Genomic DNA, 22698 nt, shown 5'->3' on the forward strand with positions numbered 1-22698 from the left:
GCATGTGTGTGTGTGTGTGTGTGTGGAGAGAGTGGCTACATCAAAGTAAGATGGTCTATGAAGGCGGTTCTCAGCTGGCCTGGCTTAATCTGAGGATGAAACAGAATACCAAGACCAAACAACTGGATGGAAAAGGCCATGCAGCAAAGCTTTTGAGGAACTCAGTCTTTGCTAAGCAATGAATGGCCAAGAGAAAGAAGTTACACACACTGACAAGTACCTCACAGGAGCCATTCTGCAAGGCCAATTAAGGCCAGACTTGCACGCTTTCATAAGTAGCTGAGCTGCAGTGAGAGAATAATTCTTCTTCTTAAAATTGAAGATATCAACTAGGACACACAACTCAACAGAAGGCTTGCTCCCCAAGAGAATACGCTTGGGCAAGTGAAAGCCTTTCCACAAAATAATTCTGGTTTTGCTCTTAGATGAATGCATGAGAGACTTTGCTTAATATATCAGGGACTTATAAAAATCAGCAAGAAAAAGAAAAAAGGTTTCAATTAAAAAATAAACTGAAAACAAAATTTGCAGAAAGAGTTAGTTTGAAAGTTTAATATTCTTTCAACAATTCTATTTTGTCATTCCATGAAAAACAAAATCTCATGAACTCGCCAACACCTGTTGCTTTCCCCCATGTGGTCATAACCTTGGGGCAACTATCCTGCTCTTCCTCCTCAGACCCCAGCAAAGACTCCCTTGGAAGTACAATGAGTCCATGCTTTGGCTGATTCCTTCCAGAGAGGCTGGCGAATGTTTAACCCTTGTTGCAAATTCAAATATCAGGGGCCAAGCAAGAGGATAACATCAACGAGGGAAGTGGGAGAATGTAATACCTCTTGCAGCAGCTCATATCATGTATTTCAGTTGCATTAAAAACAAATCCTGTTGAAATGTCTTTTTTTCACCACATATTTTTGTATAGTAACCATAATTATGTCTATGGATTATTTTCCAATGGCATCTTAAGGGTTTTCTTGTATATATACACCCTAACTGCATATTAAACACGTAAGAACACTCTGCATTTCTAAAGAAATTAGGTCCCATCCAAGGCTCTCTTGGACTATCTGTTGTTTTCTCTTTTGTTCAGAGACACAAGTACCAAAAAATTTTCACTTTATTTTTTAACTTAAGAAAAGGTAATTGTGTGAGCCCAGTGATGATAAATGGCAACTGGCGCTGGCTTCAGGTCACAGAGCCAAAAGGGAATGGGGTCCATCTGGAGACCCCATGCCCTGTCGAAGGGGGCAGCCTCCACCAGCTCCAGCTACCTATGCCAGGCAACAACGCAGGTGCAGCACTGCAACATCTTCCGATTTTTTTAAAGCCAAGAATCTGGATTTTTTAAGGTCAAATTTCTCAATTTGTAAGAAAAATTTAAAGACTATGAGGATCAACCAAAATACGTCCATAGGCAGGATCCAGCTAGAAGGCTAACAGTTTGTAAACTCTGTCCTAGACTGGCAGCTCATAAGGGTTGGAAACATTTCTCTTTTGTCACTGCACACAGTTGATGCTCAATAACTATTTGTCAACTGTTATTATCAGGATTATTTGGTCACAATGGTCATAAATCCAAGCCAAATTTGGTCTAACAGGATGCTAAAAAGAAAGTTTCAGCCAAGCCTCTAGAATGATAAATTTCAGACACTAAAGTGATGTACTGGACTTACATGCAGATTCTCAAAGGACATATCTGAAAACTTGTTCTTTAATTCTAAAGGCCCTCCCTACACCAAATATAAAAGTAACTGGTTGTGAGAGATTAAGGGAGAGAGGCTTTCAAGAATTTCCTTGGAGAGACAGTGTTATGAACTCCACTCCCTTAAAGGGCAGGATGGATAGTACTTGTCTCTCACTCAAGCCTGGCAAGGGAAGCTTAACTAACACATGACCCTTAAAGAATGGGGAACACAGTGGACTGCCAGGTGCCTGACTTCCACCTGCCAAGCCTAAAGGACATGAGATGGGCTGGCTGGGAAGGAGAGAGCTGCACTGGAACTGGCCTGCACTCCCAGAATTTGTTGCAGAAAAGGATGCATGAATGAGCAAGTGTGGGGTTGTTTTAGGTCCTTTCCAAAAGATTGCCCGGAGGATTGACAAGTCCTCAGCAGACAGAAGCAGGAGCAGACACTGGGAGCCCCAGAAGTTGCAGAAGGAGTGAGTGACAAGGCTTTGGCAAGTGCACTATCCACATCAGGGGAACTGCAGGGGAGAGGTCCCCAGTTAGAGGGAGTCTCCAAAACGCCGACAAGGGCACCCCACAAGAGTCAGCATTAAACACTTGCCAGTTCACTATCTTATGTCTTTCTGCTCACATTCTCTCTCCCTTCCCCACCAGTTCCAGAGAGATCAGAAATAGCAGCCAGCAACTGGGGGAGGAGTGGAAGGAGAAAGACAAGCAGGAAACCGCCCCTGCCCTGGGTCAGGTGCCTGCTGTTACTCAGCCCTAACATGGGGGGGGGGGGGGGGGGAGTCACTGTAGCTTTGAATGAATTGAAGGCTGTGACTATTACATAAGGGTGAAAGCTCTAATTTTGGAATTGGTGACTCAATGTGACCATGGGGCATTTATTACCTCAGAGATATCAAAAAACTCTCTGGACCTCCCACATTGAAAACATTTTAAGGGGAGAGAAGGAGACAAAATGCAGGTGGCTGTGATTATCCCCTGATGTTTCCTGCATGTTCAACATCCTGGTTGCACTAACTTAGGCAAGTGGGGCAATTTAATGGTTCACATGACCAAAGTGTGGGAAGGGCCAGGGTGCACAAGGCTTTAGGGACCACCGAAAGTGACTGGAATGCCATCGTCAGGCCTCCCTCAGTTAGTTGTCCCCTCCCCTGACTAGCTGTCTTGCTAACTTAGGAATCACGGCCACCAGCAACTTTTAGGTGCACATCTTGAGCTTTGCCACTGAAAAGGGAATGAGACTCGGCGCTTGCTCCTAACGGCAAAACTCCTGGGGAAGGGCTAGGAGTGGTCTAGCTTGCAGCAGCTCCTCACACCTGTTCTAATCACAGGGATCGAGGAGATGATTCCCACATGACACACACGGTTAGAAGGCGCATTTCCTGAAGGAAAGTGCTGTCCTGAACAAATAAAAGCTCTCAGGAACATCAGGAAGTCTTTGGGAAACTGAGAGCTAGCTAAATCTCCCAGTATAATAGATAGAACTACTGTGAAAATGGCCACGGACGTTTTTCTCTCATCCTCACTTCGCTGTGGGTTTTCTTCCCTGACCAATGTCCCCTTTAAATCTTTCTCATAATGCCCTCTGGACTCCCTATTCGAACCACCTGGCTTACCTCCCTCTGCCTCCTGGCAGACCTGAAGCCTGACTCTGCCCTTTGAGGCCTCGCTTTTCCTCTCAGGCTCTCAAGGGAGGCTGCTTTTTCTCTTAAATGTGTGGGCAGTGAGAAGGGAGTGCTTAAGATGTGCTGTGGTGTATTTTTCACCATTTCTCTTGTGTTTGGGGTTCCCTGAGCTTCTTGGATCTGTGGGTTTACAGCTGTTTTATTGTTTTTGTTTTTTATTGAGGTCATCATAGTTTACAACATTGTGAAATTTCAGTTGTGCATTATTATTTGTCAGTCACCATATAAATGTCCCTGTTTACCCCTTATGTCCACCCCCTAACCCCTTCCCCTCTGGTAACCACTAAACTGTTCTCTTTGTCCATGTGTTACTTTAGCGTCTATATACGAATGAAATTATATGGTATTTGTCTTTCTCTGTCTGGCTTATTTCACTTAACATAATAAACTCAAGGTCCATCCATGTTGTTGTAAATGGGACGATTTTGTCTTTTTGATGGCTGAGTGATATCCCATTGTTTATATACACCACATCTTCTTTAACCATTCATCATTTTTGGGCATCTGTGTTGCTTCCATGTCTTGGCTATTGTGAATCAAGCTTCAGTGAACATAGGGGCGCATAAGTCTCTTTGAACTTTCAATAAATACCCAGTAGTGGGATAGCTGGTTCATTAATTTCTGCTCTAATTTTTATTATTTCCCTCCTTCTGCTGACTTTAGGCTTTCTTTGTTCTTCTTCTTCTAATTCTGTTAGGTGTAGTTTAAGATTGCTTGTTCAAGATTTTTCTTGTTTGTTAAGGTGGCCCTGTATTGCTATGAATTTCCCTCTTAGAACCACTTTGGCTGCACCCCATATGAGTTAGTATGGTGTATTTTCATTTTCATTTGTTTCCAGATACTTTTTATTTCTCCTTTAACTTCTTCAAGAATCCATTGGTTGTTCAGTAGCACGTTGTTTAATCTCCACATATTTGTCACGTTCCTAGCTTTTTTCTTGTAGTTGATTTCTAGTTTTATAGCATTACCCTTGGAAAAGATGATTCATTTGATTTCAATCTTCTTAAATTTATTGAGGCTTGCCTTGTTTCCCAAATATGGTCTATCCTTGAGAATGTTCCATATACACTTAAGAAGAATGTGTAGTCGGCTGTTTTTGGATAGAGTATTCTATATATATCTATTAAGTCCATCTTGTCTAGGTTTTCATCTAATTCCACTATTTCCTTGTTGACTTTCTCTCTGGATGATCTATCCATTGATGTAAGTGGGGTGTTAAGGTCCTCTACTATTATTGTGTTGTTGTTAATATCTCCTTATAGGTTTCTTAATAGCTGCTCTATGTACTTTGGTGCTTCTGTGTTGGGTGCATATATATTTATAAGTGTTACGTCTTCTTGGTGGAGTGTCCGTTCTATCATTATATATTGTCCCTATTTGTCTCTCATTGCCAGTTTTATCTTGAAGTCTACTTTGTCCAATATAAATATGGCAACACCTGCCTTCTTTTGTTTGCTAAGAGCTTGGATTACCATCTTCCATCTCTTCACTCTAAGCCTGTGTTTGTCTTTAAAGCTGAGATGTGTTTCCTGGAGGCAGCATATCGTTGGGTCTTGTTTTTTGATCCATCCAGCTACTCTGTCTTTTGATTGGAGAATTCAATCCATTTACATGTAGAGTGATTCTTGATATGTGAGGGCTTAATGCTGCCATTTTATCTCTCATTTTCTGTTTGTTCTGTATTTCCCTTGTTTTTTGTCCCAAGTATTTCAGACTTCCAATTCAGTTTGGTGGTTCTCTATGATGGTTTTCTCAGTTTTCTCTTTATCATTTGAGTCTCTCTTCTGATTACTTGTTTAGCGGTTACCATGAGGTCTGTATAAAAAATCTTGTAGACAAGACAGTCCATTTTCTGGTAGCCTCCTTAATCTAAGCCAGTATCACCCCAGTCCTCTTCCCCTTCTAAGTTGTTGTTGTCACAACTTACTCCATCTTGTGTTATGAGTTTGTGGTTAATATGATGAGATTCTATTTATTTTTGGTGTTTTCCTTTCCTTTAGTTTTAATTTATAAATTAAGTGTTTGCTAACATGTTCTGACAGAGAGCAGCAATTTTCTGATTTTGTCTGCCTATTTATCTCCTTGCTCAAGGCTATATAAACTCTTTTTCCCCCCAGGTATGCGGGCCTTCTGGATCATTTCTGGTATGGGGAGGGGGGGACTTGTGGCGATGACTCCCTCAGCTTTTGTTTATCTGAGAAAATCTTTTATTTCTCCATCATATCTGATATTTTTGCTGGATAGGGTATTCTTGGCTGAAAGTTTCTGTCTTTCAGAATTTTGAATATATCATTCCACTCTCTCCTAGCCTATAAGGTTTCTGCTGAGAAATCCATTGAAAGCCTTATAGGGGTTCCTTTGTAAGTTATTTTCTTCTGCCCTGCTGCCCTTAATATATTTTTTTGTCATTGACTTTTGTCAGTTTTACTACTATATGCCTTGAAGAAAGTCTTTTACATTGATGTAATTAGGAATTCAGGTGCTTTTACTTGTATTTCCAGCTTCTTCCCCAGGTTTGGAAAGTTCTTTGCTATTATTTCTTTGAACAAGCTTTCTGCTCCATTCTCCCCCTCTTCTCCCTCTGGAATACCTATAATCCTTATGTTGCATTTCCTAATTGAGCTGGATATTTCTTAGAGAGTTCCTTCATTTCTTTTTAGTCTTAGTTCTCTCTCCTCTTCTATCTGAAGCATTTCTATATTTCTGTCCTCCAGACCTCTAATTCTGTCCTCCATAATATCAGCTCTGTTATTCAGGGAGTCCAAATTTTTCTTCTCTCATCCATTGTGTTTTTCATCTCCAACACTTCTGACTGGTATTTCTTTACAGTTTCAGTCTCTTTTGTGAAGAATTCCCTCTGTTCATCAATTTTGTTTCTGATTTCATTGAACTATCTGTATTTTCTTGTAACTCACTGCATTTTTTAATGATAGCTATTTTGAATTCTCTGTCATTTAGATTGTAAATTTCTGTGCCTTCAGGGTCGATTTCAGGTTTGATTTCATTTTTCTTCTAGTCTGGAGTATTAATGTACTTCTTCATACTGTTTGATGGTGTGGATTTGTGCCTTCACATAGGGACAGTATCTGGTTGCAGATTCCACTGCCGCCATTGGAAGGTGGGTGGGCAGGAGCTGTGTAATATGAGCCTGCTGCAATCCCTGGCATCTATGTCCTTAGAACCTACGCTGACAGGGCCCATCTGCAATTTCTGGCTCACTTGCTCACAGCTGCTGCTTTTCTAACATATGTGGGGGTGCTCTGGCCAACAGGCTGAGCTGGAGTACTGGGCAGGGGGAGGGGTGCTTTCTTTCATGTGCCATCCTGGAGGCATTCTCACTCTGCCCTTGCTATCTGCTCTCCTAGGGTACTGGTTTGAAGGAGACACTCTCGTGATAGCTTATCTATCTCTGTGTGGTGCTTTCCCATGGGCTGTGAGGGACTTTGGAAAGCGAAGGTGTTCCTGCAGAGAGTCTTGCTTTTCTCAGAGCCACGCGTGGTCCTGCATCCTGGGTTGCTGCCATTGGAGGAGAGAGAGGAGATTCTCTTACCTCCTTCCACTTCCTCCTTGGGGTCCAGCACCTCCACCTTCAGATGTATGACTGCATGGGTCTCTCAGACGTCTTTTGTGTTGTGTGAATGTCCTATGTTGGCTTATGAATGTCCTTTTCATTGTATCTTAGGGGTGAGAGTCTAAGGGAAGAGCTCACACCGCCATGATGCTGACATCACTGTTGGGTTTATAATTTTAATCATATTTGAAAACTTTTCATCCATTATTTCTTCAAAAATTTTTCTTCCCTCCTCTCTCTTTTGTAGGCTCTGATTACATATGTATTAACCTGCTTGAAGTCCCACCATTCACTGATGCTCTATTCATTTTTTTTCCTAGTAATTTTTCACTCTGTATTTCGTTTTGGATAGTTTCTACTGATATATCTTCTGGTTCACTAGTCTTTTCTTCTGCAGTGTCTAATTTGCTGTTTATCCATTCAGTATATTTTTCATCTCAAACACTATTTTTTCATCTCTAGGATTCTTCTTTATAGCTTACATGTCTTTCCTTAATATTCGCCTGCTTTCTTCTACCTTCTTGAAGACATGGAATATGTTTTAAAGACTTCGCCTACTAATTCTCTCATTTGGGTTATATTTCTAGGCCTCTTTCTATTCATTGGTTTTTCTCCTCATTATGGGGTATATTTTCATGGTTTTCTGAACTTCCTAGTCATTCTTGACTGGATGCCAGCCATGTGAATTTTATCTTGTTGGGTACAGCTATTTGTGCATTCTTTAAGTATTTTTGAGGTGCAGTTAAATTACTTGGAAACAGTTTGATCCTTTCAAGACTTCCTCTTAAGCTTGTGGGATTAGGGTTAGAGGCAAAAGTAGACTTTAGTCTCATGCTGATTTTGCACCATTACTAATTTTGCCCCACTACTAAGGCAAACCCTTCTGAGTACACTATGTGATGCTCTACGTATTACGACATTTTCCCACTATTCTCAGCCCAAGTGAGCTGCTGGGATTATTCTGCCTGCTCCTTTCCAGTGGTTCTTTCCCTGGCTTCCAGTCCTTTCCACATACACATGCACCAATCAGCTGAGGAGTCCAAAGGGAACTTCGATAGATCTCCAGAGCTCTCTCTGTGTGTAGCTCTCTCCACTCTGATACTCTGCCCGTGAACCCTGGCTGCCTTCATCTCCTCAAATTCTCAACTCTGTTTTCTCTTAGGAAGACTCCTGGGTTCTCCTTCCCTGTGCTGTGGTCTGGAAACTGTCCAGGCCATTAGCTTGGGTAAGCATAGGGCTAACTCATTTGTTTCCCTTCTTTCAGAGATCAGTGTTCTGTGCTACCTATTATTCAATGTCTGAAAAATTTTTTTTCATATATTTTGTCTGTTTTTTAGTTGTTTCTTCTACTTTCTTCACTTTTTCCTTATCCAGTCTAGACTTCACTTTGCTCAACTATTCAGTTTAGCCTGCCCAACAATCTTTCCATTACACCCAAAACACATCTCTCATTCCTGCTCAACCCTCTCTCCTGAGTTCCAGACTTGTATATCCAGCTGTCTCCTGGACACGTCCACTTCCTACAGACACCTAAAACTTAGGCTGCCTTGCACAGAGGTCGTTTTCACCACCCTCACACATGCAGAACCTGGTTCTCCTCCTGTGTACCCTACCTTAATGAACTGTACCACTATTCACCCAGCTGCCCAAGCTTGAAACCTGAGAGAATTCCTTGATTCCTGCTCTTCTCTTATTTTCTTTAATTACCAGGTCCTTTTAAGTTCATCTTCTCAATGGATCTTAAATCCACTTACTTTTCTTCATTTCTACTATCCTTGACTAAGATACCAGCTTTACCTCTCACCTAGATTACTGTAACAGCCTCCTACCAGGTTTCCCTGCCTCCTGTTTTGTCCCTCTCTAATACATTCTCCATGATGTAACCAGAACTATTTTTCTATAGGACAAATATGGTTATGTCATAACTCTGCTTCAAACCTCTGAATGGCCTCTGTTCTCAGAATGAATCCCAGTCTCTTGGTTTACAAGGTCCTTCATGATCTGGCCTATGGCGACCATTTCAAGTTCACTTTTTGAATCCCTGCATTGCCCCCATCCTGCTCCTGCTCCTGCTCCAGCCAGACTGAACTATTTTATTTTCCTCCAAAGTATCTTTACCACCACCAGGGCTTTGTACATGCTTTTGCTTTGCTTAAAACATTATTCCCAACCCCTTTTCACATTGGTTATAGCCTACACACTATTCCTAACTGACCCACAGTCACCCCAAACTCAAAATGCTGCAAATCAGACTCATCTTCACCTCTCCCCCAGCCCTGTTTTTTGTTTTGTTTTGTTTGTTTGGTAATGGCATTACTATTCAGTCCTCTAAGAAAGAAATTTTTGGTGTACCCTAGCTCCCATTTCTAAATACAGATCTTCCCTACACCATGGTCAGTGCTTTTGCTGGAGTCTTCACTGTTGCTTAGACCATGCAGCTACCTCTTAATCTGTCTCTACCTGTCTTCCCAACCTCACCTTTTGCTACTCCTCTCTAGGCAGGCTTTATGCCTGAGAGCTATTGCAGACGATGTTTCCACTATCTGTAATGCCCTCACTCACCTTGCTGACTTGGTAAACACCCATTCATCCTTGAAGATACAGCTGTCCCCAAAGCTAAATCTAATAGACATTTTTGTAGTGCCACAAGGACCTTCAGGATCCAGGCTTTGCCTACCTTTCCATCTCTCTCTTGCACTATCTGCTCCCCTGCGCTCTCTGCTCAGACCATTCTGGCCGTCCTTCAGTTCCCTGAATAAGCCACAAGCTTTCTCAACATAGGACTTTTTCTTAGAAGCAGTTTTTCTCCCCTGAAATGTGTCCTCATCTCTTTATTTGGTTAATTCCTGCTCATCCTTTAGACTCTAGTTCAAAGGTACTCTCTTTTAGAAGAGAGCATTCCCCAACCCTCCTGTCTAGATTGTGTCACCTCTTATATGTTCCTTTAACACACAAGTGTACTTACTTGTCCTCATACACTTATTCCAGTTTGTAATTATACATTAACAGACCAGCTGACTGGTGTCTTTCCTCCACTAGATTAGAAATTCTACCAAGGCTTCATCACATAATGCTGTACTTGGCATGTTAATGACTGAGGAATAAAAGACTCCTTCTCTGCTCTAAACTATTAGCCTCAGAGCCCCCTTTTTGTGCTCTCATAAACTTACAGAACTTCTATTTCTGCCATTAGTTGCTCATGAGTCTGCAGTGCACATACATTGTTTTTGTCCTCTTTTAGCAACATGCCTCTTGAATTTCTTTCAGGTAATTACTCTTCTCTCATTGAAGGCAGGGGTGAGACTGTCAGTGGGATTTGCCTATCCAAAGCATACGTACCTGACAAAAGCTAGGTTGGTTGGACTTTTTCTCTCTTAAGCTGAGTGATACAAGGGAGAAAAACAGTGTACTGAAGACATGGACCATTTGTTGCAATCTAGGTTCCTGGCCCCTCATGTCCTTTCTTAGGGCCTTATGGCTTTTAATTTGATTCTGTGGGTATCCATGTCCTTCTAGTAGATTCCTTTTTAAGTTAGCCAGGGACAGTTTCCGTTGCTTACAATTAACAATCCTAACTTATGTGTATCTGTAACTTTAGCACCGAATATCGGGTCTGGCACAGAGTTGGTGTTCCACAAATGTGCTGAATGAGTGGAAGAGTGAACAGAGTGGCCAAATGACCAACGGAGCCTAATGAGTAGCCCTAGGACCTGGATTCTTTGTCTTCCTTCCCCCCTTGCTGTGAGGGGGCGATGTTAACAGTGGCAGCAACGGTGGCAGCAGTAGTCGCCTCTCCCAGTCACTAGCCCAATCACCTTTCACAGTAGTGCTTCTCTTGCTCTGGCCATTCTTGACTCCCAGTCTATCCAGCTGATTACACTACAGTCACCTGCCTATGGAGAGCCTGTCCTGGCTCTTCTTAAGCACTCTTCCCTCATTTCAATTTCTGGCTTTTACTTTGGAGTTCCCTTTTGATGACTCCAAATTTGCCAAGGTAATTCTCTTCTGTCATTTATAAAAGCCTAAAATTTAACCTTCTCCAAAAAGACTTCCTGAGGCTCCTGAATAACCTGTGACTGTACCATCTCCAGCCCAGCCAGAGATCTCACCTGACAAGCACTCTACTCTCATATTCATAAGCTGTTACTGAATATGCCACATATGCATAAGCTGTTACTGATGGTCTAATCTGTGCACAGTTCCTCGCAGTTCCCTGACTACCAGGAAAGCTTAAGTATAACGTTTAGGAAATGTAAACTAGAATAGAAAGCAATCAGGAAGCCATAGGCAAAATGCTCTGGGAGTACAGGAGAGGAGCTTCTTACTGTTGGGTTTGGGCAAGGCTACAGATCCCAGAGCATCTCACTGTATACAAATATGTTCTTAAAGTTGCATATGAATTCAGCTTATACAATGGAAATACTATTTTGAGTGCACCAACTCTTTGTGGATAATTCACCTCTGGGGAAACTGGCAGTAAAGCCTGGGTCTCAGCAGCAGTTCACTGATCCCAAATCTGTAATAAGAACAAGAAACTCTGGGATTCCCAAGTCAGCCAGGCACAATGTGCACTGATGTGCATACACAGCTCTTCCAGTACCTGAGGATACTCTCCTCCCAGGTGTCAAAGCAGTGAGCTCGCAGCTACATGGTGACGCAGAGATGTTTAGTCTGGTGTTTTAGCTTCCTGCCTCAGCCAGGCTGGAAAGCCCAGCATTGCAAAAATCCATGACTAAGGAGCACATGTGTGTCCTTTGCCTGGTTCCAGGTGGGAAGTGGCATGGGAGATGCAAATCTCTGCTCTTCTCCTCCTGCACCTGCACCGAGTCAAACCTGAAACGCTTTTTCAGATGCCTACAGTCTTTGAAATTAATCATTAACTCCTCTATTGCCATTTCAAAGGGATAAGTCAGTGTTCTGTACTCATAGAAATTTCTAGAAGGTTCAGAAGCTGGATATAAACAAAAGGAGGCCATGCACCAAAGTGTGTGTACACCTAATAATAAAACCTCTCTCCATATAAAGCAAAGTTAACAGAATTACAAGGAGAAATAAATATTGGGCTCACTATCATCACAACAGGAAACACATACACCACTGAAAAATCAGACTCCCCAAATCAGTGAGGATTCAAAAGATTTGAACAGAACAATTAATAAATTTGAAATAACTAACATACAGAGCACCTTACATCAACAAGTAGAAAATACATATTCTTTTTAAGCCTATATGGAACATTTATGAAAACTGATCATCCAAGAGGCCATAAAATAGGGTTAGCCCTCTCCCCCTGCTTAATTAAAAATTTAAGTATTGGGAAGCTATCAAGTGGAGACAAGGTTTTCAAAATTCTAATTTCTACTTGAATGCTCACATTTTACCACTGAGAACAAGATATTGTCAGTTACTTCCCTCAAAGTGACAGGCTGACTTCATTATCAAGGAAATGTCTGCCAAATTCGAAAGTCTGAAAAACCACAATTTGTCAGTTGTTCTTTCAAATAAAAATGTTACTCCATGAAAAACGTGGCTAGTTCAGCTTGCAACCCAATCGCACAAGTGCTTTTCCTCAAGACAACCACTGTACTTCAGCATGCAGCAAAAACGTTTTATGCATGCGCCGCATTTCGTCTTACACAATATTGAAAAGATGTGTACTCAAGGGAAGAAATTTAATATATTTTATAATTGTTACTGCTTCACCAAGGACATTTTAAAGTAAAATTGGTCTTTTTTTAAAAAAAAGCTGGGTGTGGCCATGAAGCATGTTAAGGTGACTACTAGCAGAGTTTAGTGCGTGCTTTGATTCATGCTAAAGCACGAGACATTGCTTTGGACTCTTCAGTGAAAAAAGGCAAGGGTCATCTTGGTAGTAGTATGAAAACAGCTTTGGCCTCACAGAGGTGCTGGAATGGTCATGGGGAACCTTAGGGTTCCAGAAACCACACTTTGAGAACAGCCATTTTAAAGCTTAACTTCTGTCTCAGCGAAGACTGACATTCTATCCCGGGGAGAGGCCTTGTTATCCCGGGGAGAGGCCTTGTTCTCACCACCGTCGGAGCAGTGCCTCGCCCACGAAGAGCGGCAGCCTTCCTGCTGACAAGCGGAGTGAATCCACAGCAGAGGCAAGGACAGTCATTTCCTCACCTAGACATAACTGAGCTACAATCAATCCTCATCTCATGTGACATCCAAGCTTCCCAAATGTGTACGGGTTGTGTACTATTCCATGTACTGGTCTGTGCACTGGCCTGGGTACTAGCTGTGTGCTGATCTGTGTACTAGCCTGTACACTTGTCTGTGCACTGGTCTGCACACTGTTATGTTTACTGCCTGGCTACTGATCCCCTCAGCCCTTGCGGTAGCTCGACAAGGCCTGGGGGTCAGCTCCTCTAGCTGTCAACAGCTTTGTCTGGGACTCCAACAAGGGAGGCTCTGGCAGAGCAGGATCTGATGGGATGCCCTCTGGTCTTAGAAGCAGTGAGTGGATGACATCCACTTAAGCACCCACTGCCCATGGACACAAGAGCCTGTGGGGCTACGGGGAAGAACATATGTTCCCAGTGCTCATGAGGCAGAGTGTCTCCAAGATGGTGCTAAGCAGGGGCAGGTAGACCAGGTGAGGACTCCCAGTGGGGCACAGCTCCAGGCAGAGGCCAAAACAGCTGCCCTCATGTATACCCAAGATCTCTATATATTTGCAGCTAATGCAGACTTTTAGGGTCTCCAAGCTGGTTTTAGGGTGACTGCTTTAAGAATTTATGTACATTCTGTGATAGAACTTCACACTATTTTGAAATACTTGATATAAAAAAGTGAGACTGGATTTAAAATGCATTTGTATTATCACAAGAAATTTCAACATTGCAATTTTGATGAAAGATAAGGAAGAACTGTTGGATTTTTAAAATATAATTTCAACTATTGTAAACTTCTGAATGAATATAAAAATGGTTTTACATTTTTTATCAGTTACTTGTGTGGACAAAATTTCTCTTTGATGATGACAACTGAGTATTTTTTAAGAGAGCATTACTAAAAAGTCTTTACTGGAGTTACATGAAGCCTTCTCAGGCATAAACCCTGATATAAAAATTTATGAATATTGAAATAAGCTCAAGTTTTTAACTTAAAAACTTGAAAATATTTATTTTTGTTTTATAGCAATTCAACATTTAATGTATTCCTTATTACTTTGTATTTCATTTTGCTCATAATTTTATAATGTAAAAAAAATTATAAATGCTTTCACGATGTTGTCTTTAGATAACCCTAAGTCCCCTCCTGTGTTCTTAGCATGGTGTGCAAATGTCATCACTTCCACCTATGCTCTGATGTGTAAACAGCTGGGAGCACTGTAGTACACGGTGAGATCCTATTTTAGGACGAGGGGATTCCTCCCTGAAAATTGCCCAAGCCAAGTGTCCTCACCTTCAGGCCAGTGAGCCCCAGAACGGAATTTCAGGGAATACAGGTGCAAATTGGGAGCCTCACGTGCTACCGGCATTTTTGGTCTCCAGTGATCCACTTCTTTTTTCATTCTGGAGAACCACCACAAATTCCCATCAGCTATTACTGTACTTTGCATCCAGCAGATGCTTCTTAAATAAGTGCTGCTAATGACAACAATGAATATTTGCCATGAGGACCAGTTTGAGGAACATTTTTGAGGAATATAAAGTTTAGTATTTTGTAGGATAAGAATATGGACTTCCTTTCACCCCCCCCTTTTTTTTTATTGAGTTATTGATAGGTTACAATCTTGTGAAATTTCAGTTGTACATTAATGTTTGTCAGTCATGTTGTAGGTGCACCACTTCACCCTTTGTGCCCACCCCCCACTCCACCTTTCTCCTGGTATCCACTAAACTGTTCTTAGTTCATAATTTTAAATTCCTCATATGAGTGGAGTCATACTTCTCTCGCTGGCTTATTTCACTTAACATAATTCTCTCAAGGTCCATCCATGTTATTGCAAATGGAATGATTTTGTTCTGTTTTGCAGCTGAGTAGTATTCCATTGTATATATGCACCACATCTTCTTTATCCATTCGTCTGTTGCTGGACACTTAGGTTGCTTCCACGTCTTGGCTATTGTAAACAGTGCTGCAATAAACATTGGGGTGCACAGGACTTTTGGGAGTGCTGACTTCAAGCTCTTTGGATAAATACCCAGTAGTGGGATGGCTGGATCATATGATAGTTCTATTTTTAATTTTTTGAGGAATCTCCATACTGTTTTCCATAGTGGCTGCACCAGTTTGCATTCCCACCAGCAGTGTATGAGGGTTCCTTTTTCTCCGCAACCTCTCCAACATTTGTTGCTATTAGTTTTAGATATTTTTGTCATTCTAACGGGTGGAAGGTGATATCTTAGTGTAGTTTTGATTTGCATTTCCCTGATGATCAGCGATGATGACCATCTTTTCATGTGCCTATTGGCCATCAGTATATCTTCTTTGGAGAAATGTCTGTTCATGTCTCCAGCCTAAAAATATGGACTTCCTTCTACCAGAAAATTGCAGTGCTTCATATTAGAATGTACGAAAGCCAGAAAGGCAGGATAGACCATTAGGCAAGAAAACTCCAACCACAAAAGAGAAGAAGCTCTGCTGCCAGATTCTTAAAAGGGGTCTTTGGCTCCAATCTCTGAGCTGTGATGAATTGCTGAGTGCAAAGGGCAAAGGGGTAAATGGAATGAGGACCTAGCCTAAGCAAAATAGGTCGATCATTTCTGAAGAAATGACACTGTACAGTCTCCATTAAAGCCATGGGCTATATTAAACACAAGTAATGTATGTCATGGCTTGGGTGGAAGAGGAAGTTGGCAACAGTTCCAAATGGACTGTTAGGCATGCCACATGAAGGGAACAACTATTTATTGAGCATCTACTGTGTATTAACGCTGCTCTCAGTACTTTCACCTACACTCTCATTTTAATCCTTACAACTCTATGAGGTAGGAATTACCTCCATTTTACAGATGAGGAAACAGAGGCTTAGAGAGGGGAAATAATATGTTTGAGATCCCCAACCAAGTGGACTAGCTGGGATGTTGCTGAGCTAACCCAGGTCTCACTCCGAAGCTTCTTTTCTTTACGTTATGCCACACCAACTCTCAGAGGAAACAAGAGAAGCAGACCCTCCAATAGGAGAACAGCCACCACGAGAGCAATTCTCTACTATACCGCCCACCCCCACCCCAGGGTGAAGTCAGACGGCCCCAGCCCTGCCTACCTATGAATCATGGAGACGACAGAAGCCTGAGAGAGGCTGGCCAAAGTGCAAACAGCTCCCACATCATCTCAACTCAGGGAAATAAATCATAATGTGGGATCAATTAATCAAAGACAAACTAAAATAGGAAAAACAGTTTTATAAAATAAACACAGAAAAATTCACTGACCTAGACTAAATTAACTGACCCAGTAAAATAACTTAGAAGTTCACAAACTGAAATCCAATCTCAAATGGGTGTATGTTGGGGTGGGGGAGGAGAGGCCTAGCAAGAAGCTCCTGATAAGATGGGGTGCCCTGTGACCATCAGCTGCATCTGAGCACAGCACAGCGCAGCTCTTCTCCAATGTGACACTACTGGGGGCCAGTGGAGAGTGGAACCTCCATTGGTAGATAGAAGCCCCATCCCAGTGCAGGCAAAGAGGTTATGCCTCATTTCCTCTCTGTGCTGGGAAAATAGCAGATGTCTAGAGCTGGGAGTGCAGTGAATTCAATTCTATTCATGCTATGAAGTGCGTCCAGACCATGACAAGGCATCTTGTGCTAAGCTGCAGGAGGATTATGAGGGACAGCCTATCACGAGAGCAGCTGGGACAGGACATAGAAAAAATGGCTCACTCTGCAGTGTGCATCTTAAACCTCATGGAGCTCACCACCTGGTCGGTAAGATAAATACAAATAACCACCAAGCAATTATTACATAAAATAAGACAGAGTCCCTTTCTCCAAATAAAAATAATTTCATTTTATCCTAGTTGTATGAATAACATATACTTACTGTAAAAATATAAATGTAAAAGACCTATAAAGAATGAAGTAAGGACCACTTGAAACTCCTATTATCTAAAGTTAATTGCTGCAAACATTTTGGTGAGTATCTTCCCAGAAATCGCTCTTTCCATAAATATATGTGTGAATGTGCATGTATAATTTTATTTATACATGGCCTCAATATACACGATGTTTGTTCCTGTTTTGTTCACTCAACAATATCCTCCACATCTTGCATGTCAGTAAAAATAAAATTGCATCATCATTTTTAATGGCTGCACAGTATTCCACTGTATGGATGTATCATTACTTACATAATCCTTAAGTATCCATTAAGTGATGGACATTATTGCTTCTATTTTTCTACTCTTCATTCAACAAATATTTACTGAGAACCTATTATGCACCAGGTATTGTTCTCAGTACCAGGGACAGAGTGATGAAACGATAGGCAAGGTCCCTGGCCAAATGAAGCCTACATTCTAGTGGGGGAGACCAGTAGTATGCAAGTAAGAAAGCAGATAATTTGAAGGAAGGATGAGTGCTAAGAAGGAATAAAGACATATTTCTTAGAGAAGGACTGGGTGTCAAGAGAGTAGACTATTTTAGGTGAAGTGGTCTGGGAAGCCCTTCCTGCAGAGATGACATTTGAACAGACTAAGACAGTCATGCAAAGCAGGAGGTAAGAGCATTCCAGGTAGGGGAAACAGTGAGGATAAAGGCCCGGAGGCAGGAAGGGTACTGGTTGATTCATGGAAGAGCAGGAATGCCAGCACGGCTTGAGGGCAGTGAGGGGCAAATGGACTACAGTGAAAGTGTTGAGATAATTAGAGTAGAAGCCAGCAAGTAGGGCCCTGTAGGTCATGGAGTTTGGCTTTTATTTTAAGTGCACTATGAAGTCACTGGAGAGACAGCAGTGGGAATAAGATATATCTGATTGGAATTTTTAAAAGATCATCCTGGCTACAGGGGCCGACCCAGTGGCGCAGCAGTTAAGCACACATGTTCCGCTCCGGCGGCCTGGGGTTCGCCGGTTCGGATCCCGGGTGCGGACATGGCACCATTTGGCAAGCCATGCTGTGGTAGGCGTCCCACATATAAAGCAGAGGAAGATGGGCACGGATGTTAGCTCAGGGTCAGTCTTCCTCAGCAAAAAGCGGAGGATTGGCAGCAGATGTTAGCTCAGGGCTAATCTTCCTCAAAAAAAAAAAAGAAAGAGTAAAATTCCTTTTAAAAAATTAAAAAAAAAAAAAAGATAACCCTGGCTACAATGTGGCAAATGGACTGCTGGGAGGTGACAGATGAGCACAGAGAGACCAGCTGGAGATGTTTACTTGTCTAGGGGAGAGAAGATGGTACCTTGGACAGTGTGCTAGAAGGAAGCACCTGGACAATGACACACTATGAAGACAGAAAAATTGGAAAAAGGGTGAGGAAGAGGAAGAATCAAAGTGATCCCTAGGTTTGCAGCTTGAACAGTTGGCTAGATGTGGAGGAAAAAATGGGAGAGGAACAAGTTTTGGCATATAGATCCCACATGTTTCAATAGATTTATACATAAGTATTTTGGTTTTGAGGGCTACTATAAATTTTTTTTTAATTTTTGATTTTCAATTGTTCATTGTGAGTATATAGAAATACAATTAATTTTTTGTGTTTGATCTTGAATCCTGTCATCTTGCTAAACTCAGTTATTAGTTCTAGGAGTATTTTTGTAGATTCCCTAGGATTTTCTATGTAGGCAATCATGTTGCCTATGAGGAAGGTTAGTTTTAGTTCTTTCTTTCCAATCTGTATTCTTTTTATTTCTTCTTCTTGCCTTACTGCACTAACTAGAACTGTCAGGATGGGTTCTTGATCTTAAGAGGAGAGCAGTCTTTTACCATTAAGTATGATGTCTGCTGTAGGTTTGGTTTTGTTTTGTTTTGCTGAGGAAGATTAGCCCTGAGCTAACATTTGTGCCAGTCTTCCTCCACTTTACATGTGGGTCGGCACCACAGCATGGCTGACGAGTAGTGTAGGTCTACACCCGAGCCACCCAAGTGAAGCACACTGACCTTAAGCACTATACCATGGGGCTGGCCCCTGCTGTAGGGTTTTGGAGACACCCTGTATCAAGTTAAAGAGGTTCCCTTCTAAGTTTGCTGAGAGTTTTTATCACGAGTAGATGTTTAATTTTGTCAGATGCTTTTTCTTCATCAATTGACAAGACGACAGTTTTTCTTCTTTAGACAATGAATATAGTGGATTACATTGACTAATTTTTGAATGTTGAACCAGCCTTCCATTCCCAGGATAAACTCCACTTGGGCACCAAATTTGGGAAGTTTTAGCCATTGTTTCTTTAAATATTTCTTCTGTACTGCACTCCTTCTCCTCTTCTGGGACTCCAATGACCCCAGTGGGAAAACTTCTGGTATTGTCCCACCAGCTGCTGAGGCTCCATTCAACTTTTTAAACTTTTTTTCATATGTTGTTCAGATTGGATGGTTTCTATTGCTTTATTTTCAAATTCACCGATTCTTTCCTCTGTCATCTCCATTTTGTTATTGAGACCATTCAGTTGAATTTTTAAAATTTCACTTATTGTATTTTTTCTTATATTTCCATTTGATTCTTTTCTTTTTTTTTTGAGGAAGATTAGCCATGAGCTAACATCTGCTACCAATCCTCCTCTTTTTTGCTGAGGAAGACTGGCCCTGAGCTAAAATCCATGCCCATCTTCCTCTATTTTATGTGGGACACCTGCCACAGCATGGCTTGACAAGTGGTACATAGGTCTGCATCTGGGATCCAAACCAGCGAACCCCCAGCTGCCAAAGCAGAATATGCAAACTTAACCACTGTGCCACTGGGCCAGCCTCTCCATTTAATACTTCTTAACATCTTTTTCTTTTTTGACTAACACTTTCTTTCCATTCATTTCAACAGTGTTTGCCCTCACTTTTGGGAGCAGTTTTATAAACTACTTTAAATTCTTAGATTATTTCAACATCTGTGTCGTCTTAGCATTGGCATCTATTGATTGTCTTTCCAATGCAGGTTGAGATTTTCCCGGTTTTTCATAAGATGATTAATTTTGGATTGGATCCTGGATATTTTAAATATTATGTTATGAAACTTTTGGTCTTGTTTAAATCTAGTGGAGAATATTGATATTTTTGTTTTACCAGATAATCAACCAGGGTGGCATTTTGTGGCAAGTTCTGACCAGCCTTCTGTGGGTTGTGGTTTCAATGCCAGTTCCATTTTCAAAGGCTATTCAGGTGTGTCCTCTGTGTGTGACACCCAGCGTCCAGGCTGGGACTCAGGCTTTGGTCTTTCCCTGAGTTCAGTTCTCAAAGTCTTTGGTATGTCGGTTAGAATCAGATGCACACATGCACAGCTCAGGGGTTAGTCCAGAAGTTCATAAACAACTTTACGGAGTCACTTTTCTAAGCTCTTCCTTCTCTGTCTTCTCTATGAACTTTCCAGTTCATTGGGCCTCCCGTTCTCAGTCATCCGACCAGAAAGCTGGGGTTTTAGTTCCCACATTCTGCCAGGCTTTTCCTGAACTGTACTCATTCTGGGGCCAAGCAGCAGGAAAGCAGAGAGAGAGAAAACCAACTGGATTTCACCCCGCCTTCTTGGGGTTACAGCTTCTCTGATCAGTGAGGTTTCCCTTCCTCAGTTTTAGGGGCTTGAGGGCCCCACTGCTGCCACTGGCACTACTACTACCACTACTGTGGGACTGCCTGGGGATTAGGGCACAAGAGAACAAAGAAAAAACCAACCCTTGGGATTTCCCCCTCTGTCTGAGTCTTAGAGCCCTTTCCTGCCCCACAGCCATAACTAGAGGTCTTCTGGAATTCTCTCTATTGTCCATTGCCAGGTTTTGAACTGCCTTGACAAATGAGAAATTCACCACCAGTGTGGTAGTACTTTTAATTCTAGTCTTTTCTTCCAATCTGTCTGCTACTATTTATACGTATTTCAGAGACCTCTATGCTCTAAATACATTCTGTCCAGGCCTTTAGCTGCATCCAATGACAGAGATAGACTCTTATCCATGTGTCTTGTACATATATCCTGGTGTGTATATATATATCTATATGCACCCATTTACGCAGGGAATATACCTAGGGGAGGAAATGCCAGGTCACGGGGTACGTGTATATTCAAATTAGCTAGATACTACCATAGTCTTTTCCAAACTGTTTGTAACTAACTTACCCTGTGAGTAGAGGAGACCCAGAGTTTCCACTTTCCCACACCCTGGCCAACACTGCAGTATCAAACTTTTCAGGTCCTGTTATTTTCGTAGAAGTGTAGTGGTACCTCACCGCAATTCTAATTTGCATTTCCCCGGGTACCAATGCAATCAGACACCTTTTCACAGGTTTACTCGCCATTCAGATTCCTCTTTTGTGAAGTGCCTATTTGGGTCTTTTGCTTGTTTCTATACTGCGTTGTTTCTTTATTCCTATTGATTTTTGTAGTTCTTTATTCTAGAAACAAGCCCTTTGTTGGTTATCTGTGTTGTAAATATCTTTTTCATTTTCATTCTGGATTGTCTTTTCACTCTCGTAATGGTGTCTTTTGATTAACAGAAGTTCTTAACTTCAATGTAATAAAATTGATCAATCTTTTCCTATATGAATAGACACTTTTGGGTCTATTTAAAAATTCTTTCTATCTGTCCACTTTATCTTTTTTTTCTTTTTAAAGATTGGCACCTGAGCTAACAACTGTTGCCAATCTTTTTTTTTCCTGCTTTTTCTCCCCAAATCTCCCCAGTACATAGTTGTATATTTTAGTTGTGTGTCCTTCTAGTTGTGGCATGTGGGATGCCACCTGAGCATGGCCTGATGAGCGGTGCCATGTCCCCACCCAGGATCCAAACCAGCGGGCCACTGAAGCGGAGTGCACAAACTTAATCACTTGACCATGGGGCCGGCCCCCTGTCCATTCTATCTTAAAGCGACCTCTCCTGTCTCAGCATGTTGGTGGGTGATGCCTCAAGCATACAAGGTATGAGACAGCAAGATGGCAGGGAAGAGTATGGGCTCTGGAGTTGGACAGAGATGAGTGGCCCTGGACAGGTTACTTCACCCCTTTGTACATTATAATTAAAGGTACACTATCCACCTTGAGAGATGTGCATAAAGCACTTAGCACTGTGTTGGCACCTAGCAGGCCCTCAATAAATAATGGTAGCTCTGATCACATTCTCTGAATATCTTTCCCTTGTGCACATTTCTACAACTGCCTGAACCTCACAGCCTCTTCGTGAAACCTCAATCTATTGCATTCAAGGACAGCAAAATAGATTGCCCTCAACAGGCCAGCAAAGTCTCCCTGTTATTCACAGGCAGCACTCATGGTACGAGGACCACCATCTTCAACTAAAATCGAAAACCTGATGTACAGAGATGCTTTTCTCACAATGTCACTCAGAGGCTTCCACAGGGACACAATGGCAGCAGGTTAAAGAATTAAGGTAACCTCTCTTTCTGCTCACTGCCAACAGCACAGCGGTGTGAAGCAGGTAGACGGCCTCAGACATGGGAGACTAAGCTCCACTGAACCTGCTGATTTTGTGTCGTAGGAGCAGGTGTGCCCATTTGTGTGTCCTGCACTACAGACACAGGAAAGAGCAGGAATGTCATCCTGCATGTGTTTTGGCAATAAAGTGCATCTCCTGGAGGAGGTGTGTATTTGAGTATATGGAGTGTGCGTATAAATGTGCAACAGGGTGTAG

General features: G+C 41.9%; 1 protein-coding gene across 6 annotated transcripts in view; it reads right to left on the minus strand.

Moving 5' to 3' along the window:
- The window catches only part of ST3GAL3 (ST3 beta-galactoside alpha-2,3-sialyltransferase 3), a 193085-nt gene that overhangs the window by 97260 nt on the left and 73127 nt on the right, over positions 1 to 22698 (minus strand). For 2 of the 6 annotated variants that reach the window (XM_046662005.1, XM_046662002.1), the window contains exon 1: positions 14381 to 14487. The exons of the other annotated variants lie outside the window; for them this stretch is intronic. In XM_046662005.1, coding sequence (XP_046517961.1) covers positions 14381 to 14456 — 76 coding nt within the window. In that variant the 5' untranslated portion in view covers positions 14457 to 14487. Of the gene's footprint in view, positions 1 to 14380; positions 14488 to 22698 lie in introns of those variants that run through there. 6 annotated transcript variants of the gene reach the window in all.

The sequence above is a fragment of the Equus quagga genome, chromosome 5, assembly GCF_021613505.1.
Source record: "Equus quagga isolate Etosha38 chromosome 5, UCLA_HA_Equagga_1.0, whole genome shotgun sequence".
Lineage (NCBI taxonomy): Eukaryota > Metazoa > Chordata > Mammalia > Perissodactyla > Equidae > Equus > Equus quagga.